The sequence below is a fragment of the Alexandromys fortis genome, unplaced genomic scaffold (assembly GCF_014885135.2).
Source record: "Alexandromys fortis isolate MF-2015 unplaced genomic scaffold, M_Fortis_MF-2015_v1.1 scaffold_11, whole genome shotgun sequence".
Lineage (NCBI taxonomy): Eukaryota > Metazoa > Chordata > Mammalia > Rodentia > Cricetidae > Alexandromys > Alexandromys fortis.
The window spans coordinates 18,410,461-18,432,219 of NW_026067912.1; the positions used below are offsets into that span (position 1 = coordinate 18,410,461).

Sequence of the window (21,759 nt, forward strand, 5' to 3'; positions counted from 1 at the left end):
TACTGGGTAAAGTTCTGACATTTGTCACTGCCTGGGCTACATGGCTTCTCCCTGACCTTGCCTCCTTTCTCCCAGCATTCAGTTTAATTTTCCCCAACTCAAAGCAGATTCTTTATCAACCAATGGCATTCACAGCATACAAAAGGGAATCCCACATCACCATTCTGTAGTTTTCTCATACTATCAATTGTTTCCTTTATTGTAGAGAAGCATTTTAATTTTAACAGGTGAATGGATAAAGAAAATATGGTATATATGTAGAGTGTAGTTTTGTTTTCCATGCAAGAAAGTGGATGAGAGATATGTAGATCATTGTACTAAGGGGTGTACGTGAGACTCAGAAAGACAAATAAGTTTTTTTTCATATATGGAACTTATAATAGACAGAGAGAGAGGCAGGGGGCAAGAGATAAACAGAAAGAGGGAGAGGTACAGAGAGTGTCAGATAGACCCACAGAAAGACAGAGATTCATTAGAGAGGTATATATGATATGGCATGGGGAGTTTATCAGTGGCTCCTTCATACTGAAGAAGTTCTGAACTTGGTAGCTGCCCAGCCTCTGGGCCTGTGTGCTTCAGTGGTCCAAATCAGTTACTGAAGGGCTAGATGATTCTTAGAGAGCTGTTGGTCTTCATACCACTTTGGAAGCCAGAAGAAATTGGGTTCTGCTATCTATGAAGGAATGTAGCAGCCAAAGTAGCTACAATGAGAAAGATGAATTGATAAACATAAAAAAAATGAGTCTGTGAGACGAATAACTGAATCACAAACAGTATAATTAACTACCCAAGGAAACACGAAGGCAATGAGATAAAGAGAGAAGCTTCTTAGTTAACTCCAGATTCAGTCAAATTGACAACTAAAAATAGCCATCACAGAAACCTTTAACTGTACATGAATATACAGTAAGAATTTTTGAAAAAGAAAGAGGGACTATTGGGATGAACCTGACCTAACCATATGATCCCATTAAGATACATCTCTAGCTAGTAGCAGGGGAACTCAGATTGGGGAATGAGGAAGATTTGAAATATGTTTGCAGGACTGAACGGGTTTCAGGTTGTGCAGCAGTGAATGACAGTAGACCCTAGTTGATGAGACTGGCTTCCAGGTGACACACACTGTAAGATGTAGATTTGGTCTACAAGAGCTAGTTCCAGGACAGGCACTAAAGCTACAGAGAAACCCTGTCTCGAAAAAAAAAAATACAAAAAAAATTAAAAAAAAAGATGTAGATTTGGTATGCAACCATGTAGTTTGAAGTGGATTTTTCCCAGAGCCTGGAGACATGACCCCAGTCTGTCTAAAACCATCCTTTCAATTGTAGAATACCCTGATCAGAACCACAGACCTATACAAGTGTGAGCTAAGAGGTGGTTGCTATTTTGCGTTGATAAATGTGGTGTCACTTTCATATTATAATAGAGAACAAATAGAAAATTTTAGTGTCCCTATCCTTCCACTCAAAATACTACAAGTAAACCACCAGTGAGGCAACTAATCATCAGGCAAATTTTCCACACAATTACAATTTAGAGGGGTTTGGGGGAGCTGAAAACCAGTATTAGTGTTAGCGTAGAACTCAGGCTGTGCTTCCATCTCAAAGATAAAACTTAAATGAAGTTGAAGTGCTAAAGACGGCTCTGTGACTCTAGCATGGACGTGGTTTGACACTCCTCGGATAGCAAGCCTTGCCTTGTTAGTCAACCTTAAAGAAACATGTTGCTCTTATCTCAAGAATGTTCTTGCTCTATACAGACCTGATTAGTGCAGTGAATTCATCTGTTTCTAACTGTTTCAATGTGACATTGGGAGATTATTAAGTCTAACCTCATTTTGAAAATCAAAATAAAAAAATGACTATATAATCCTAAACCCGGTGTATATATAGATATTTTGAAAGTCATAAGATTATGTGAATTATTTTAATTGATAAAATGTTTTACATTAGAAGAATTTACTAAATAACTCTTGTAATATATTTCCAATTAAACCATAAAATCATCTATGGGTGTCCACTTTCCTTTTCAGCCTACAGACCATCGGTCCTAGAGGGGAACGAGTGAATCATCTCAACTTTTATTCCAGAGTAAAAGGACTATGTAGAACTGGGAATCCTAGAGACAAACCCTATTTTGTGTTAAGTAGTGCACTCCTATCACAAGGCTTGGTATGTGGCAGCACACTCCCATAGAGGAACGCTCCCATAGAGGAACGCTCCCATAGAGGAACGCTCCCATAGAGGAACGCTCCCATAGCGGAACTCCTCGCACAAGTCTTCTAACATCAATGTGTGCCAAAGTTCAAGTCAACGATGAATCAGGCATCTAGTTTAGAGACAGCTAAGGTAAGATAAGGTCAGTCCTTCAGGCCGAGGAACATCCTCCAGATAAAGTTAGATGGAGAACAGGAAGCCTTGCTGGGGAGGAAGGAAATTCCATATTGCCAAGCTTAGACAAAGTTGCCAGGTTACGGCAGAGAGTAGCCTCTAACCTAGTCAGCAATGTAGTCTAACGATCACCAAAAAGTTTATTTCTGTACACAATTGTATCTGTAAATTTAATATTTTTCTATTTAGAAGTCACAAATGGGGTCCTGATTGTTCAAGATTCTCTCCCTTTAATACCATCCTTTTGTTTCCAGTAATCTAATCAGTTACCATTAGTTTGAGAATTATTATAACTTAAGATGTTGAAATACATTTCTCAATCATCCCACTGAACTTTCCAGTCTCCAGGTTCCTAATAGATCTCTGAAGATGTAACTTATCCAGCTGATAAATCTATATCTGGTTTTAGGTGATGGTGAATGGCATGCCTAGAACACTTGAGCTAACACCACAAAGCAACAAAGAGGCTTGATCCATATGTTTATTTGCTTTCTCTATGCCACCAGGTTTCACTGATCACATTAAGAGTAATTAGATCTCACTCCAGTAGGATAGCCTTGTACCCGGTGTATGCACCTTACTTATCAGAGTTTGTATCTTGCTTGTAGGCTCATCAAGATTCCCAGAAACTACACTTTGTTTGCTACCTCTAGTACTTATTACAGATTGGACACCATGAGCTGACACACAACCGTTGCGTTTATGAATGAATAAATGTAGAATTGAAAGATTTAAGGGATGCAGCAGGAAGCACCCTATGGAAAAAAAGAAAAACTGAGCAAATTCAGCCTCTTGTAGACACAGTGAGAACAGCCATCCTAAATCACTGCCCATGTCAAATGTTCTAGCAATGCTTGCTTTTGTGTATTGTAAACTAATATATTTATTTGGTAAGTTTATAAAAACCTTGATATTGATTTCTTGAATTTATACAGTATAATTTCTATTTGTCTCATAACCAATAACTATTATTGATATTTCCTTTAACATTTTGTTGGTCAGTAATTGTAGGTACACATTACTAATATTTTCAGTATTGCCAGTAGAAATTTTTCTTCTTTTGTCATGAAAATCCTATTCTCTTGGTGGAAATTGAGCATGCTTTCTTTCAAGGACTTTTATTTGTACAGATCATGCGGGTTTCTGTCTTGGTTGACTTTTCTTACAGAAATCAATATTCGGCATAGCACTGTCATGAGTTAATATGTAGTCATTCAAATACTAACCTAATTGAATGAGAATCTGAACAGAATTTTCTTTTAAAATTCATCGTACATCTTAAGAGGGTTATAAGAACACTGCTTCAAGTAACCAGAAAATCAGGTCCTCAGAGACTACAATAGAGTTCTATAAGCCTTCATGTATACAGAAATTTACCAATGAAGCAAGCAATTATGAATAAACATCAAGTAAAATGAAAACAATGCACAGATCATACAGGAGGTACAAACAGTAGTGAAATGATAAATAACACAGTCATTTGGGGGTTTCGAAAATGAAATGACAGCCAAACACATACACTATAGCCAAGGTACTATGCTCTCTAAACGACTCACAAACTGAGCCAAATAAACATAGTTAGCATGATCATTGAGATTAAAACTAGTCATAGGAACAGAAAGACTTTTAGGCATTTTGAAAACAGGAGTAACTATGAGCCACCACTGCGGGGACATTGGGAGCTAGCTGCCTTTCTAAATGCTGGAGTAGAACTCTGTCATCTGGAAACGGCAGGGAGCTGACAGTTTCTGAAGTCAACCTTTGCTTCTTCAATGACCATTTAAGTGAGGTGAAAAGGGCAGTCACGGAGGAAGAAATCCATTAAGTACAAGACTTCCAACCACACAGTAGTGTGGTTTCCTACTTAGAGACGGCAAGGTACAGCTGAGCTTGAGTATACAGTGGGAAATGGTGCAGCACCCGGGCGTAATGATTCCCTTGTGATGATCTGAGACAGGTAAGAGTGGCTGCAGCTGCATCAGTGCACTCCCAGCTTAGTGTGAAATGAATTGCTCCTCGTCGTTCCTCCCATCCTGGTCTCCCAGGTTTGGAGAGAGAAGATCATCCTCAGAAGAGTTGCACAAAGCCCTCAGACACACTGCAGGCAAAGGCATGCAGGCATTCACACACAATGCTTGCATATGGGAAAGGCCTATGAGGGTGCAAAAGATAATTAGGTCGAGTGAATTAAGTTAAATTGGCGTCATCCTTATCACATGAGCAGTTTGAAATACGTATCCCAAAGGAAAATGGCTTCGCAAACTATAAATCCTCTCAGCTTGAAATTGCAAGAGCAGGTGGTTTTTTTCTAAAGTCAGCTCTGGCATGTTCAAATCTGAAGATCTATCACAGGAGCCCCAGATTGGTAGAGAGGTGAAGAATGAGCAACAGGGAAATTAGCTGAAAGTAGTTTCCATGGTAATAGCTCAAGGTGTCAAGATTAAGGACTTGTTTGAGACCAAAGTGTTTGATGTGAACGCAAGCTCCTTTGCTTCCATGGAGTTTTCTGCACACCCTCCGTATTTGTGTGGCAACCTACAAGCCTTCCATTTCACCCACTAATGTGTATGAAAACATCTCATGCATACATCGTCCGTTTGGAGGACAGCCTCTCCATCTACTAATTTTGACGCCTCTTTATAGGTACCTCTAAAATTCTTTTAGCTATGTCTTATGCCTTTAGCTACACTTATATGTACTGCCATGTTATATGTTCATAATCAAACTTCACGAGTGTGAATAGCACAGAACATCACATTAACTTAATATTAGTTTCATATTACTTAAGCTTGCCTTAAACTAACAGCCAGACACATCTACATATGTAAAGCACAAAGGTTATAGCTTCTAATAAGCAGTAAGTAGTTGAAGGTTTATTGCAATAATGGCATTGATTTTTCTGTTTCTCTTGTGTGTTCAAACGGATACTGGTTTCATTTGCTTTCATATCATATCTGACAGGATTGACTTTAAAGTTCTATGGTAAACAATGACCTTAGTTTAATTTTAAAAGTCCATATTCTTATTAGATTATTTTGTATGGTTTTACAGTGATAGGTTTTGCATGCATCTGCATCTTAACTATAGCTAAGATATATCGGTCAGTAAAAAAAGACCTATGTACACAATTACTGTTTGTGTTCAATACTGCACAGTTCTGTTTAGTATAATATGATGTATATATTCAATGTGTATAAGAAAAGCGTATACTGCTTTATTTATATCAATATACTAACATCTAAAATATACTGATCTTGTATTAGTTAATTGCTATTCAAGCATTGATTAACTGACTTTCTAGCTAGTTGTTCAAAATAGTCTAAGTTCACAGAATGGCCCTGCAAAGGGAATTCATCTAATTCGGTGGTAAACATGGAACATACCAAAAGTACAAGGTGAATAATCATTGACATTTTAAAATCTAAAGACTGGAAATGTTTGCAAATAATAAACATTGTTGCATTGTTACAGAGATTCCATGGGACAAAACAATCCAAGAAGTGCTTTTTACAGTTTCACATTCTGTTTCTCCATGACCAACACAACATCCAATTTCATCAATAATTTCATTAACAAAATACATTTTGTGTCTTTTTAATCTTTTCTGATTCTGTTGTACCAGGTAAGAACTTTTATAACCAACAATGGGTTTGAGTATTAATAAAATGCAAACATTAAAAGCAAGTAACATTAATTTTCTATGGATGGGGATTATGAAACTATCTGCTACTAAATATATAGATAATCTTTTGCATAATTTCATTGATGATAATAATAAACTATAAAATAGCTTTATACTATTTAATATTTTTACTTTATAGCTTTATACTATTTACAGCTCTATTGTTGTGGGGAAAGCAGGTCATTATTTCTGTTATCTAAGATAATGATTTTAACTTAAGAAACCCGTTAAGCATTTATATTATTTCTTTAACAGGTCTTTTCATGAATGTATAAATCGTGTGTATGCTTTATCAATGAACATTGAAAAAAGTTTGACAATTGACTGCAACTGAAAATCTTCACTGCACTAGAAATGACAGATTTGTAGCTTAAATAGTGGGAATTGTAGGCTAAACTTCAGTGGACAGCCAGCACAACCCCAGCAATAAAATAGTTGAGCCTTAGGAGTTTAGGTAGTTGAGGATTAGGAATTTAATATCTGTCTACACAGTGAGAGCTTGTTAGATAAGAAAAAGGAGCAAAAAGAAAAATGTAAGCAAGATGAAATTGAATTAAACAACAACAGAAATCACACGAACATAAGTTTTGCTGCCTGAAAGCATAAAAATTGTATATAAATATACCGACAGGTGTGAAAGTGAACAGTCCCTGCTAAATGCTTTATTCCTGTAATGTCAACAGTACTTTAGAAGTGTAAGTGAATAGTTGCTTATTTCAATTTCAAAATATTATCAGATAGAACTAGATATAACAGATGTAAATGACATTGATGAACAAATGAAATTTTGAATAATTTAATGAACAAGGATATCCTATTTTATTGAAAAAGATAATAAAATATAAAATGATACTAATTCTTCATGATTTTACTCAAAGATCACAATCAATACTACAGTAAAATTTATACACATTTTAAATATCAGCAACTTTTTACAAGAAGCAGTTTATTACATGAGCTGTCAACATATAATAAAATAAATGTGCAGTAAAACAATTGCTAAAAATAACAGGTTATTAAAATATGGTGCTGCAATTTATGACTGTTTTTATAGAGTTTTATTTGCAAATTATATCAACGTATGGAAGGTGATTGAATATGTACTTGTCTTTTTGTTTCAACTTTTTAATATTTAAATAAAAAACTGAAGGTAACTTTAGAAATATGTATTTTTGTAATAGTTGTTCATCCACAAAACACAGTACCAATATGCTGATATATAACAAATCATTGGTGTAGGGGTTGCAGCACTGGTATTTGCATGATTCATAAACTATTCCTATATTAACTTCCAGGATAATTTAAATTATAATTAGATTATTGTATTAATTTGCACAGACAAATTACTTTAATGAGAAAATGGAAATGTTCAGTCTACTTTGTCAGTGTATCATCTCTTTTGATATGGAAAATGAAATAATAATCAGAGACTAGTTTGTCAATTTACCCTGAGAAATCACTTCGCAGAGTGATCAAAAGACTGGAACTCATTGCAATCAACTTACTCTGTTTCTGTATGGAACTTGAGATTCTTAATTAGCTGTGTTCAAGGCAAGAACCAAAACACAGGAATTTATATAAACTCATTGTTTTAGGACAGCAGATCATGACAACTTACTTCCAGCATTAACAGAATATATCAGATCACCCTGGCTGACCTGATAAGAAGAGCTTGACGCCTCAAGTTAAGAGCACTTTTGTCCTAAAAACGCGTGTCCGTCAATTCAAGGTCAACCTCCCCAGACCTTAAGAAGAATATGAAATTGACAGTTAGTGAACATTTTATCTTTTAAAGCTAACTGCTTACACTACATGTCCAAGAATCTAGTCAAGACTTTTTTTTTTTTACTATTTAAAAGTATTGAGTAAACCCCAAGCTTTAATCTCATCAAAATTTAAAGGAAGCAATAAAATGACTTCTGGTAATAACTATGCTTCCAATGGCTTGTCTGCCATCTTTATATGAAATTAGTTCCATAACCCCAAAAGTTGTGTGTTGAAGCATGGATGATAATAACTTCATGATCGTGTTAAACTGAAGAACTATGGAAAGTGGCAAGATTAATATGTGTTTGTGCTAATTGTCTCGTTATTTAGAGCAACACTTCAGACTCTTACTCAAGAAAAGTATGTGTTCAATCCTAGAAATTAAGAGACCAACTTCTTTACAAACTGAAGGTAAATCCCTAATTGCTGAAGGCAACAGCTACACAACTCATTGGACATGGCGAGGTCTTGCTGGTGTCTCCTTAGAGCCTTCACCCCTTCTGACTAGTGTTCGTGATACTGGAAGGTACTCTGCACTTTACCAAAGGGGAAACAAATACTAACACAGCTACAAACGCTTTACTCTACAATAGTGAACTGCCTGTAAGGTGTGCTAGTAGAGTAATGTCGCACAGTGTGTGGGATTAATCAACCAATATCTGATTGGATTTCAGGCCTATTCCATGTGATAGAACCCATCTCCAACACTGCTAGGTGACTAAGAACCTGAGACTAGATACGCCAACAAACTATGAGAAACCCAAAACCTACTGTACTGCTAAAGGAATATAAGAATAAAATGACTCCAAGAACATTCTACTATACTCAGAAATCAGTATCTTGCCAAGCCATCATCAGAGAAGCCTCCTCTAGCAGTAGATGGGAATATATACAGAGACCAACAGCCAAAGAACGTGCAGAGAGTGAGAGACTTTGAAACACTCAGTCCTGAACCGAATGTCTCCATCAGTTCCCCTCTCTCAATGCTCAGAACCTTGCAGAAGATTATAAGAGGGGATAGAGGATCCAAGAAAACACAGGATTTTTAAACAAAGCAGGACTGGCATACATCTAAAGTCACAAAGACCGTGGCAGCGTGTACAGTTCTTGCATGTGTCTGAGTCAAATGATGTCCAAACACCAACAGGGGAAGTGGAAACAAACCCCTAGCTCTAACCCAAGGCTGTCTTCAGTAAATAACCAATAACCAGTCTCACGGAATATACAAATCAATCCACAGGCCACCCTCCATGTCTACCAACAGAATTATACCCAAGACACCCATACAATTAACTTTAATTAGAAACTTCAGATGAAAAAATCTAATAATTTTTTTTTAAAAAAGATCATCCCTGCAACAGATAAAGCATAGACTCACTTCTCTCAGACTCTTGTATCGTGAGTACATCTTGTATTAAACTTATTGTTTCATTCTTTTGAAAAAGCCAGTGTGTCTACAGTGTGACAATGCAAAATGTTTTTCTGATTAATTCCATGATTATGTTATTTCCTCACCTAAGAGAATATGAGCTTCAGGGTGTGGCTCTTGTCCCACTCAACGTGTAGCATTAAAGAGTCTGGAAGAAATAAGCACTTAAATCTTTGTTGGCTAAATTAATGAATGGATGGATAAATGGAGGATGATTTAGTGAAATTTTATATGAAATTAAATAATTTTCCACAACATTTTAGACAAAAGAGTACTTATACAGGATACGTTGTTGTTACCTAGTTACTACAGCAAAACTCTACAGTAAATTCATGCACCTAACATGATTGTTTACACATAATTGTTTTGTGCAAAAGTGGTGGCCACTTTGACTCCAAAGTCATTACTCTTGTAAACTTATTTTAAGTGGGCTGATAAAAACTGAGATCATAGAAGTATTTTACAATGGAAAACATGTAAGTCTGGGCATACAAAGTAGTCTCATAAAAATTAGATGCATTAGGACCAGGAATTTTCCTCAACCAACCAGTTACTCTCCAGCCTCAGCTGTTAACAAGTATTGATTACTTGTTCTGGATTCCAACAATGAAGTCAGTTGCGGACCAATTAATGTCATAGGCGGCAGCAGTCTGTACGACATAGTGATTGACACATATAATTCCCATTTAGGTTTCCAGTAATGCTGAGAATGCTTTGTCACTCAAAGACATCCGAAAGTTTATGAATGTGTTGTGGTCATTTTTATTTGAGTAATTGCACCTTCAGATAAGAGCATTACCTCATGCTCCTGGGCCTCAACATCAAGAAGAAAGAACGACGCAGGTGTTTGGACAGCTATGATTAAACAGCTTGTGTTCTATTTGCATGAAGCAACCTGAAGAAGGGTTGTTGGAAGGCTTGTAGAGGGAAGAGCACTTAGTTAAGTGAAAATACTGTGCATGCTTGTTTTAAATTTATTTTAAGCTATGTTGTTTAAAAAAAAAAAAAAAAAAAGGTTGCAAAAGATAGAACTTGGCACACTGAAATTAGCCAGACCTGAAGACTGTATAGTCATTGGACTCTATAGATTGAGAGCTGTCACTCAGAAGCTCCAGAGACACATTAGCTTTATACTTTCACAATAAAGTATATTTTATGTATTATCCACCACCAAAACTGAAAAAGCTCATGATAGAGTTGATATTAGGAGTCACCTCAGAAGCTATTGCTGTTCGCTTCCAAAAGCCTTTTCCTACTCTAATGCCTTGAAGGGTATCCCTATGTTTTTCTGGAAGTGGTATTGTTTTACCTTTTAAATTAAGGTCTTTGATACATTTTCAATTGACTTTTGTACAAGATGATATTTAAGAATCTAATTTCATCCTCCTACAGTACAAATCCAGTTTTGCCAGTACCCTTTGTTGAATAAACTGTTTTTTCCAATATATGTTTTGCTTCCTTTTGCAAAAGTTAAGTTTTTAAATAGAACATCAATATCATGGGAGTTAACTAAAGTGTCAACAAATAGGATTACGTGAAAATTAAATTTTTCCGTACAGTAAAGGAAGAAATCATCATAGAAAACTGACATCTTTCTCTTTTAATGCTACATAAACAACACAAAAGGGAAGTTTTTAGGGAAAAATAAATTCAATTATTAAATAACTAGTCCACAATTTTATTGTAATATAATTTCTACTGATTTCTTTAAAATATTCCTTAATATTCTTACACCCTGATATGAAAAAGCATTGTCTCTTTGTAACCTAGTTACTATTTTTACAACCCTAAATTTTACTGAAAATAGTTCTTTCTGGCAAGTGGCTATCCCTCTAGAGGTCCCCTCACAATAGACCAGGCTAGAATTTATTCATAGTATTCAGTCAGTCAGTCATCATTTTCTTTGTGGCCTTATTCTGGGCCAAAAACTGAAACCGTTCTTTGATTTAAAAAGTGGGACACTTGAAACCCCATATACTTATGTGTACAACATTGTTTAATACTATGGTGTAAAATTTGAAGTGTGACAACCCATGTGTCTCACCTTCCCCTTGAACCCAGCATTATATCCATATTTATCTGTCCTTCAGCATAGAGGTTATAGCAGAGCTGATGTGTCAGGTGCAATATAAGCCTCATTGTCCGCCCAGCTCTGAATTCATTAAAATTAGTTGTCAGTGTTTCAAGAATACAGGACAAATAACACGCTAGGAATACTGTTTTCATCTTTATTATTAAATATTCTAAACTCTATGAGACTGGCATAACTTCAGTTTTTCAGACTGGACAGTTCAGATAAAGATTATTTAAATAACGGGCCTCATCACACCAAATTGAGCCATCAAGTCTGCTCCAGCTATAAGACATTGGATTTATGTTCCGTTATTTTTCATTTTATGTGTAGATGCATTTAACTCCAGAAATATCGCTACCACAATTGATCTACTTCTCTGGGTAAATGAAGAGTTTGAATGCTTTGTTTTTCTCAACATATTTTAATTGACTAGGCATATATGCATAATAGGTACAGTAAATCACTCCACTAACTGATTCCAAAGGTTGAAATTGGTTCAGTGACAGACTTTTCCGAGGATGGCCTATAAAAACAAAATCACCTTTAAAAAGGAATAAAAGTGTAGTATGTGTAAGAAGTGCAGGCAACTAAAGACACGATGGATGCATTTGCACTTTGAGATCTTCTGGTGATGAGTAGAAGAACATCAGCTGGGAGTGGAGGAGATGTCAACTATGGCCACAGAGAAGGTCGACAGGAAGAGATGCAGCAGAGGTAGGACTGGAGCACAAGAGTTCAGACACAAGATGTGCCAGAGGGGCTGGGCTTCCAGACTGTAGCAGGAGCGTCAACTGTGCCACGATTGAATGAGTATGCAAATCGATGCAAGACTGGAAACAACTAGTAACAATCATTGTGGTACCACCACATATGACACTGATTTTAGCAAAAAAAAATTGTAGAAATAAATTATTATCTTTGTGTTGTCATGTATTTTATGAATTTTCTAATAGTTTGGTTAGAAGTCAGACTTCTCCTAAGTCATACTTAGCTATGTTAAGGGCTAAAGCCATGACTAATATTTATTTGTATTAGCCTTGTAATGTATCTACACCTTTGTGTGCCTTCTTGTATCTTACAATGGTAAATGTTCACATGTTCAACTTACATTATATATATATAGTTTACATATATATATATATATATATATATATATAGTTATACATAATACACACACGGTGAATACTTAGTCAATGTTCTACTACTGAAAAGAGAAGCCATCATCCATCACCCATCACCAAGGCAACTCATTAAAAAAAGCATTTAAAATGGATTTTGCCTACAGTTCCAGAGGCTATGGAGGGAATCCATATCCATCATGGAAGGAATCATGGTGCAATGCAGGTGGACATGATGCTGAGAAGTAGTTGCAAGTCCAACATCTGGATCAGCAAGCAACAAGGAGAGACTCTGGGCCTCATACGAGCTTATGAAACCTCAAATCTCACCCTCAGTAATACTCCTACTCCAACAAGGCCATACCTCTTAATCCCTCTCAAGTAGTACCCCTTCCTAATGACTAAACATTCAAATATGTGAGCCTATATGAGCTACTTTTTTTTAACAATCTTATTTTAATACCAATCCTAGTTCTATCTCTTTCCCACCTTCTCCTCATCTTAACCCCACAGAAAGAGCTGACTTGAGCTAGTGGGAGCTCACAACACTGACACCCTGGACTGACAACTGGGTAAACAGTATAAGACCAAACTAGGCCCTCTGAATGTGGGTGACAACTGTGTAGCATGGGCTGTTTGTGGGTCTACTAGTAGTGGAGCCAGTATTTATCCGCATTTCATGAACTGGCTCTTTGGAGCCCATTACCTTTGGAGGAATACCTTGTTTAGCCTAGACACAGAGAGGGGAGCCTTGGTACTGCCTCAAGTGATGTGACAGACTTTGTTGACTTCCCACGGGAGACCTCATCCTCTCCAGGGAGTCATTCTTATTCAACCAACATTTTGAATAAATATATAAATTCAACCTGCAAAGTTCCATTTAGTATTCTGTGTGTATATGTGTGTGTATTTTTGTAACCATAAATAATTTTATAACTGACCACCTGATATTGGATAACCAGTTAGGAGATTCATTATTGAGGAAGACTAATTCTTCACCTTTCAGTAATTTTTAATTGCTTATAGCCCTTCATCTGGGGATTGGTCCCAATGAGATTTCCCTTATACACACAAGGATGTCAACTGATACTGGAATTTTTTAGGTATTGTTTTAGACAGCCATTTTGTTCAAATTTCATGGTTTTAACTTCATGTCTTGTCTATCTAAGAGACAATCTCACAACAGACTGCCATGTTCCTTATCTCTTAAATCCTTTTATACTTTTTTTGTGATGTTCTCTAAGCCTTATGCATAGAGGTTATGTTGTAGATACATAAACTAGGTTTTGACATTCCCCAATAAGTTTCTCTTTGCATTTTGACCCATATGGCTTTCTGTAATGTTCTCTATTTACTATGAGAAGTTATTTTTATTTTTATTTTTATGAGGAATAAGAGCTACACTTACCTGTGGGTATAAAGGTATTTAGAGTCCAGTTAGTTTTAAAAAGTAACAATAGTAGGCTCTCCTCTAAGATCCATGATCTCACTATTCATGGGTAGTTGGCTGGGTTTATAGTCCAGGCATGATTTTTCTCCTGTTAAGGATTTCACTCTAATTAGAGAGTTGTGAGCTATAGGAAAATTATAGGTGTCCTATTGGCCCTTTAGAGATATTTTATCAGGCTGCATATGATTGTGCTTCATAGAAATCACAGCTGACCATAGAATCAACAACTCTAAATTAGAAAAATTGTAATAAAATGGCTCTTATCAGATGAGACAATGTTGACAGAAGTTTCTGTCCTACCTGGTCCCACAATCATTCAGTCCCAAAGAAACGCACAGTGGTCTGTCTACATTAATTATAAACTGGTTGGCCTATTAGCTCAGGCTTCTTATTAGTTAACTCTTACATTGTATATTAAGCCATAATTCTTGTCTGTGCTAGCAACATGGTTTGGCACCTTTTATCAGTGAGGAATCCTCATCTTGTATCCTCTGTATCTGGGTGAAGAGTGCAGACTGAGTTTTTTCCTCTTCCCAGAATTCTCCTATTCTAGTTGCCCCACCTATACTACCTGCCTGGCTACTGGCCAATCAGTGTTTTATTAAGCCAATACAAGTGATAAATCTTTACAGGGTACAAGACCATTGTTCCTTAGGACTTCCCCCACCTTTTTTCTTTTCAAAACAAGATTTCTGAATCTAATCTCTTTTACTTAGCTTTTTTCATGGCCATTATCCATAAGAACTTGAAACCAACACTCTAAACAGAGACAAATATTCATAAGACAATAGCAGAAATAGTCACGAACTCGGAATAAATCATGAAGAAATTTTAGCTCCTACCTATAATATCAGATTTTCCACATTAAATGACGGACATGAAAACCAAAGGCAGACCTCTGGTTGAAGAACCACGAATAAATACACAATGTTGCTCTACTAGGTGGTTTTCGTCAACTTGATATAATCCTAGACATATCAGGAGAGAAGAAATCTCAGATGAGAAATTACCTCTATCAGAATGGCCTGGAGGCAGTTTTGGTGGGCATTTTCCTAATTAGCAATGGAGGAAAGAGGGTACAGCTCATCGTGGGAGGCATTCTTTTTTGGCTGGCAAGTGATCCTGGACATAATATGAAAGTGAAAGCAAACTGAGCTAGTCTTAGGGAGCAAGCCAATAATAATTCCATGGCTTCTGCTTCAGTTCCTGTTTCCAGATATCTGCCCTGAGTCCCATATGTGGCTTCCCTCTATGGACTGTGACCTACGATATGTAAACCAATTAAACATTTTTCCTTAAGTAGATTTTGGTAATGGTATTTATCTCACTAATAGAAATGAGAATCAGAGAGAAACTAGCTGGAAACATAATAAAAGCCAGGAAACAGTATTGAAAATAGTAGTCATCAGTACCAAAGCCCTTACAAAGGACCGCTAAGACATGTCAAGAGCATTTTTCAGTCTTTAAAGAACTGAGGATATTCATTAATTTGCAATGAGAACAAGGGACAAGAAAATAAAAGTCACAATGGAAACAAGGTGAAAAAATAATTTAAAGCATTGAATTTAAAGTTGAAGGAAGCTAGCTACAAGAGAACTTGTGTTGAGAAGGATTTTTAATATTGAAAATTTTTTAGCATATTTACATACTAAAGGGAAAGTGTCAGCAGAGAAAAAAAAACAGATACGGAAATATTGTATGCAGAGAGTATAACTTATCAAGCAAAGTGTTGAAGGAGTTGGCATTGAAAGAACAGTGGAGGAATGAATTTTTGGATAGGAGAGGGAATGTGGTTTCCACTGAGACTGAAGTAAATTGCCAAAAGACAGGTGCAAATGCAGATAAGTGTGAGGGAAGAAAGATGATAAGATTTTCCCCTGGTAGATTTAATACTCTTCACAAAATAAGAGGCAAGTGTTGTGAACAGGGAAGGATAGAAGGCTCAGACAAGCAGCTTGAGGGGTAATGGTAAGAGGGGAGAAAAGCCACAGTGAAAGTTATAAAGTGGCCACACATAAATAAAAGGTGCATCAGGCAGCCCTGAAGACTGAGTTCAGAGAAGAATACTGCAAGTGTGTAGAGGGGTAACTCCATAGTTTCGAAGCTCTGGCAGTGCCTAAGAGGAGCCTGCAGATAGAGTCCAATTAATGTACAAATTATCACTGATAGTATTAAATAACAGAAGGGGAGGGTTTGGTGAATAAATGTGATAAACAAGTAGTATATTTAGAAAGGAATGCAGATTATTTACCAAATGGGCACACATGACTGCCAATGATGACACTGTTAATAGTAACACTAGAACAATTAGATATAAACCACTGTGCATGTAGGAGAGGAGTGAAGACATGACAGAGTTTCTTAGGGAGGACTGAAGCAGGCAAGGAGCAATAAATCTTGATTATGCAGGGGGAATGACTGCTGCAAGAGAAGTGCGAAGAACCAGAAGATTGGAGGTTTAGGGGTCTGAGCATTAGCTTCAGGGAATTGCAGTATTTCATGGTGAGCGCGGATTAGAATGACATCTTAAAGTAGAGCAAAGGGGATGAGGTGATAGAGGAGTTTTGAAGCTCTTGTGTTTAAATTGGTTGTCTATATGATGAATGTAAGGATATGAAACCCGGTACCATAGCTTTCAAAGACTTTGAGTTAGGGATCATGTTGATGGCAAGTGACAGGTATCAGAAAACATGACAAGTTGCTAGATGATGGAAATAAATGAGACCTAGATGTATGAGAGTGTCCACTGGAGGCCAAGCTGTCTGGACAAAAATCTCAGAAGATATAAGCATAGATGTAGCTTAGCCTACCAGTAAAGAACTGCAATCCTGACCCATATGATTACTGGGTCATTGTTGATTTAACTTGTCCCTAATGTCTGTGTAATAAAAAATGATATTGAAACTTGTTCCTGTGCTGTGAGAAAGAGAACTAAACAAGTTTATGGTAGCTAAGGCCAATAGAAGAGAAATTTCCACATGACAAGTACTCTGGGGTAGGAGTCAGTATTGTTCTTCTTGTTTCATCATTTCTCATTAAGCACAGAGGAAAATACATTGGTCTTTTCTTCTCAGTATCCTGAAGGGTCTTATGTAATACTCCCCTAGGGAGCTGTGCTTAAACAAGCCATGAAAACACAAGTAATAATAAAGAAAGGACTGAGAAGGTAGAAGAAGGAAAATAGAGTTGATGGCAAGCCAAGAGCAGGGTGGAGTGCACAAGAGGCTCAGATGGCAAGGTAGGCTCCTTAAGTGAACATCAATGAAGCTGCTGTAGAAAGAGCACTTCCCATATCAAAAGTGTATGGAGAAAAAACAATCACAAGATCAGCATCTACCGTTGCACAGGAAGTGACGGCATAACTTACTCATTGTTCCCAAGTGGTTTTTTTTTTCATCCTTCCCTAACAGGCATTGTAAATTGTCAGCTCCACTGATAGTATGTTCGCTTGGAGGAGATGAGCAGCTGTGATGTAGAGAGAGATGCATGTGAGGTATCTCAGATATTTCCCAGCAATCCAGCTTATCCAGCTTTCTCATGACATGTCTTCAAGAGTGGTTCTTTTACCTAGGTTCCAGAATGATAGACAAGGACAAATGCTTAGTAGACCACGCATAGTCATATAAAGGACAAATAATCATTTGGATGTTGAAATCATCTGTGTTTTGGAAATTCTGCCTCAGCAAAACTGGCCACACTGAAATTATCGCAAAAGGTATATAATAATACATAAGTATTATATTAGTCTTATGTTAAAATGACATAAAGAGAGAGTAACTCTCATTGAAGGGTAGAAAAAAGATTCAGATTATATTTTGCCAAATATTTGGTGAAATTATTTTTAACAATAATTTAGAAAAAGCGATAAACTTCTGGCTTCAGAGGAACAGATTGTGGAGAAAAATTCTTTATTGTACCATTATTATCATTTTTCTTAATTAGTCAGCATTTTAATTTTTCAACAGTTAAGGTTAGGAGATGGCAGGTCAATACAGAAGAAGAGGAAGGGAGAGGATAAAATGACAATATCTTTGAACAAGTCATAGGAATCCTGTTATTATTTATTCATCTAAATTTGCGTCTAGTCCATGGAAGGTTATGTGTGCATATACACATATTTAGTTTAAATGCTGTTACCCCATTTGGCTAGACAATAATACACCTAAGAGTCATAGACTATCTAACAAAATCCTAAACATCAGGCACGAGAAACTCCCTTTTAAGTTGGTGAGAGGAATCCAAGATATCCCTCAAACAATATAGATTATTGATCTTGTTTTTGGCTACCTCTTAGAAATTGAAAGTAAGTCCCCGTGGCTAATAAAACCATGCACTTAGGACACAGGACTCAGACAATTCAAGCTAGGTCTGAATGGAAAGACTCTTCCCTGAAGACTAACTTTCATAGTCCATGAATCTGCTGTAGAAGCTGCCAAGGGAGGGAACAACCAACACTTCCTACCCAGAAGTGACCGCTATGAACCACAACAATTATCAGCATGGCATAAAAGCCTTAAGAGTTCAAGAGCAGCACTCATATCTTGGGCATAATCGACGACTGTCTAACTGGACTTAACACCACTAGATAGGAGTACTGGAAACCTAACCAGCTAATGAGGTCATGATTCCTAAAAAGAGGACCTACTACTGCCACTTAATAAACCACCATAATTTGAAGACCATTACAGAAAACTACAACCGGTCCAAATGCAGAGAACAGCTTCATACACACACACACACACACACACACACACACACACACACACACAACTCCTATGCCAAAGGCTCAGGGAACACTTCAGAACAGAGGCAAAAAGATTATATAGCCAAAGGAGCTAGAAATATGTGTGAGAATGTGTCTCCTAGAAAGGAACTGGAAGCTTCACCCACGATACCTTAACAATATGGCTTTTGGTCAAAAGCGACATCAATAAAAATGCTAGCATGGAAGGAGGAGATCTCATAGGGTCCTAACTCTAGACAAAGAGCTATAGGCAATAAAGGAATACTAAGAACAGGATAGACAGTCTTCCTGGGATTAGACCCCTAATAGTCACCTACACCAAGTCATCAGACCTGAAATCATATGCCTGAAAACAACACTAATCAAATTAAGCATACTATGTTTATATATAATTTAATATTAAATTATATTAAATTTAATCTATATTAAATTAAAAGAAGCCATGCATTTGAGAGGAATAGAGTTGGGGTACATGGAAGGAATTGTAGGGAAGAAACGGGGCACAAACACCTAGTGCCCATGTTGAACAATGCTTCCTTTTCTTTTTATTAATGAATTTTTTTACATCTGTGAAATTCTCTGCTCCTGATTACAAGGCTGATTCAAGGCCTTAATGTCATTCCTTGGAAGACAGGAGGTTTCCACTAGAAGATGGTGGAACACCTGCAGATCCTCTTTGTTTTCTCCAGAGAATTTTTTAAATGCTCCTCAGAATACCAATGAAGGAAGAGAGTTAAAATTGGATGTCGACAAGGGCACACAACATCTGTTCTGAGAGAAGTAATGAGCAGAAAAATGTCTTCTCTTTAGAGTACTAACTCACTTAACTTGCAGAGCCTCAGCCATACAATGAGGGGATCTTTCCGGGTTGCCTCTAACCTGCAGAGAATAAATCTTGCTTCTGCTCTCAGCATGCTTTGAAAGACCTGTTTCTATACTAGGAGTTCGGGGATCAAAGAAAATTGAGTATGAAAAAGAAATGTGTCTGCAAAAGCTAAAAGTATTACTAACTTAATGTTACATGCTCATTCAGGAAATTACATCTCAACGTGATTAAACGTATCAAATCACCCACCACACTGATATCTTTTTTTTTGTCCATTCAAAAATTTACACTTATGTCCTATCGGGAACTCACCACGGCCAGCTGGCCTGGTTCTGAAAAAGCCTGGGTTAAAACCGATCTCGCTGAACATAGCGGACAATGAGGACTACTGAGACCCCAAGAACAATGGCAATGGGTTTTTGATCCTATTGCACCTATTGGTTTTGTGGGAGCCTAGGCAGTTTGGATGCTCACCTTACTAGACCTGGATGGAGGTGGGTGGTCCTTGGACTTCCCACAGGGCAGGGAACCCTGATTGCTCTTTGGGCTGACGAGGGAGGGGGACTTGATTGGGGGAGGGAGAGGGAAAGGGGAGGCGGCGGTGGGGAAGAGACAGAAATCTTTAATTAATAAAGAAATAAATAAATTAAAAAAATTTACACTTCCTCGCCTCCTCCCATTCCCCTCCTGTTCCCCCACTCACCCTCCTTCCTCACCCTCCCTCCTTAAGAGAGAGCAGGGAACCCCAGAAGTCCAAGGCCCTCCCCCACTACATCCAGACCTAGGAAGCTTTGCATCCAAATAGACTAGGGGCCCAAAAAGCCAGTACATGCAGTAGGATCAATACCCAATGCCATTGTCCTTGGCTTCTCAGTCAGCCCTCCTTGTCCGACACATTCAGAGTCCGGTTTGATGGCATGCTCATTCAGTCCTGGTCCAGCTGGATTTGGTGAGCTCTCATTAGAACAGACACACTGTGATATCTTTATAAATACTAAATATTACATTTTTATAAATAACTGAGAATTTTACACATAGTTTTTTCTTCTTTAATTTACTCCGTTTTGGAGCTGGAGAGATGGCTTAGAAGTTAAGGGCACTTACTACTTGCTTGTCTAGAAGACCTGAGCTCACTTCCCAGCACCACAATGGCTGGTTCATGACCACTTGTAGCTCCAGCTTCAGGGCATTCAGCCCTCTTTCTGACCTCCATTAATGGTACCCATACACAGACACATGCAGGTTAAAAAAAATTTAAAACATACAACATCTCCCCTCCAAAAAAAAGCCCTGCACATCATTCCTTTTACAAAGGGTACAAACAGCATGCATTCACTTTCAGCCATGTGGGATTATGTGGTCAAATGCTTGCCTCTGACTATATTAAACTGGACAGGTTATGCAAATTAATTCAAACCAGAAGTTTTATGAAGGTTCAGGACCACATTTGAAGAGGGGAAATAAACCATGCAAGCATTACAGATTCAGTTTTACCTTCCTGTATTTAACTCTATAAGGCCTCTTGTTTAAAGAAGGGTCAATCCAACCACAGCCCTGGAGTGGATTAAAGATCAGAAATTGGCTCCATATCTAAGTGTTTTTTTCTGTCACAGCATTTATTAAAGTACCACAAGAATAGGTCTCTCTCTCTCTGTCTCTCTGTCTCTCTCTGTCTCTCTCTCTCTCTCTCTCTCACACACACACACAATTTATACACAAATGACAGAGAAGAATAAAAACATATGACAAACAATAAATAATGTTAAAGAAATTTAGGCTTTATTGAAAAGTAAAATTATAAGTTTTCTTACATGTTAGTGCCCTGGAGTTTTATAATAAAATGATCCAAAATGAGCCAGCTAGGCTAAATTCTTAATAGAAACCAGAAAATCTTCCATAGCAGCATGGACGATAGGTGCTGTATGCATATCGAGAGCCACAGCCACAGCCATAGCCTCCATAGCCTAGTCCACCTAGTCCACCATAGCCATAGCCCAGGCCACCATAGCCATAACCCAGGCCACCATAGCCATAGCCCAGGACGCCAGAGCCGTAGCCCAGGACGCCAGAGCCGTAGCCCAGGCCACCAAAGTAGTTTCCGTAGCACATGCTGTCAAGAATGGGAGTTTCCTCAAGGCAGACCAGGAGCTTCTGGAGTGTGAGTCTGCTAAGCAGGTGTGATCCTTTTATACGGCCTGGATGGCATGTGAGGCCAACCACAGAGTCCTCCAAACTCATTACCATGAAAGGAAAGAACAAGTCCACCCTCCACAAACATC

The 21,759-nt window shown here is 37.5% G+C and overlaps 1 protein-coding gene across 1 annotated transcript; it reads right to left on the reverse strand.

Moving 5' to 3' along the window:
- Positions 1-21,352: 21,352 nt before the first annotated feature.
- LOC126499383 (keratin-associated protein 6-3-like) lies at positions 21,353-21,589 on the reverse strand. Its single transcript, XM_050138562.1, has one exon. It carries the CDS (start codon positions 21,587-21,589, stop codon positions 21,353-21,355), a length of 237 nt encoding a protein of 78 aa, XP_049994519.1.
- Positions 21,590-21,759: the final 170 nt, after the last annotated feature.

Coding starts and splice junctions, on each gene's coding strand:
- LOC126499383 (XM_050138562.1), bottom strand. CDS start 21,589: ATGTGCTACGGAAACTACTTTGGTGGCCTGGGCTACGGCTCTGGCGTC.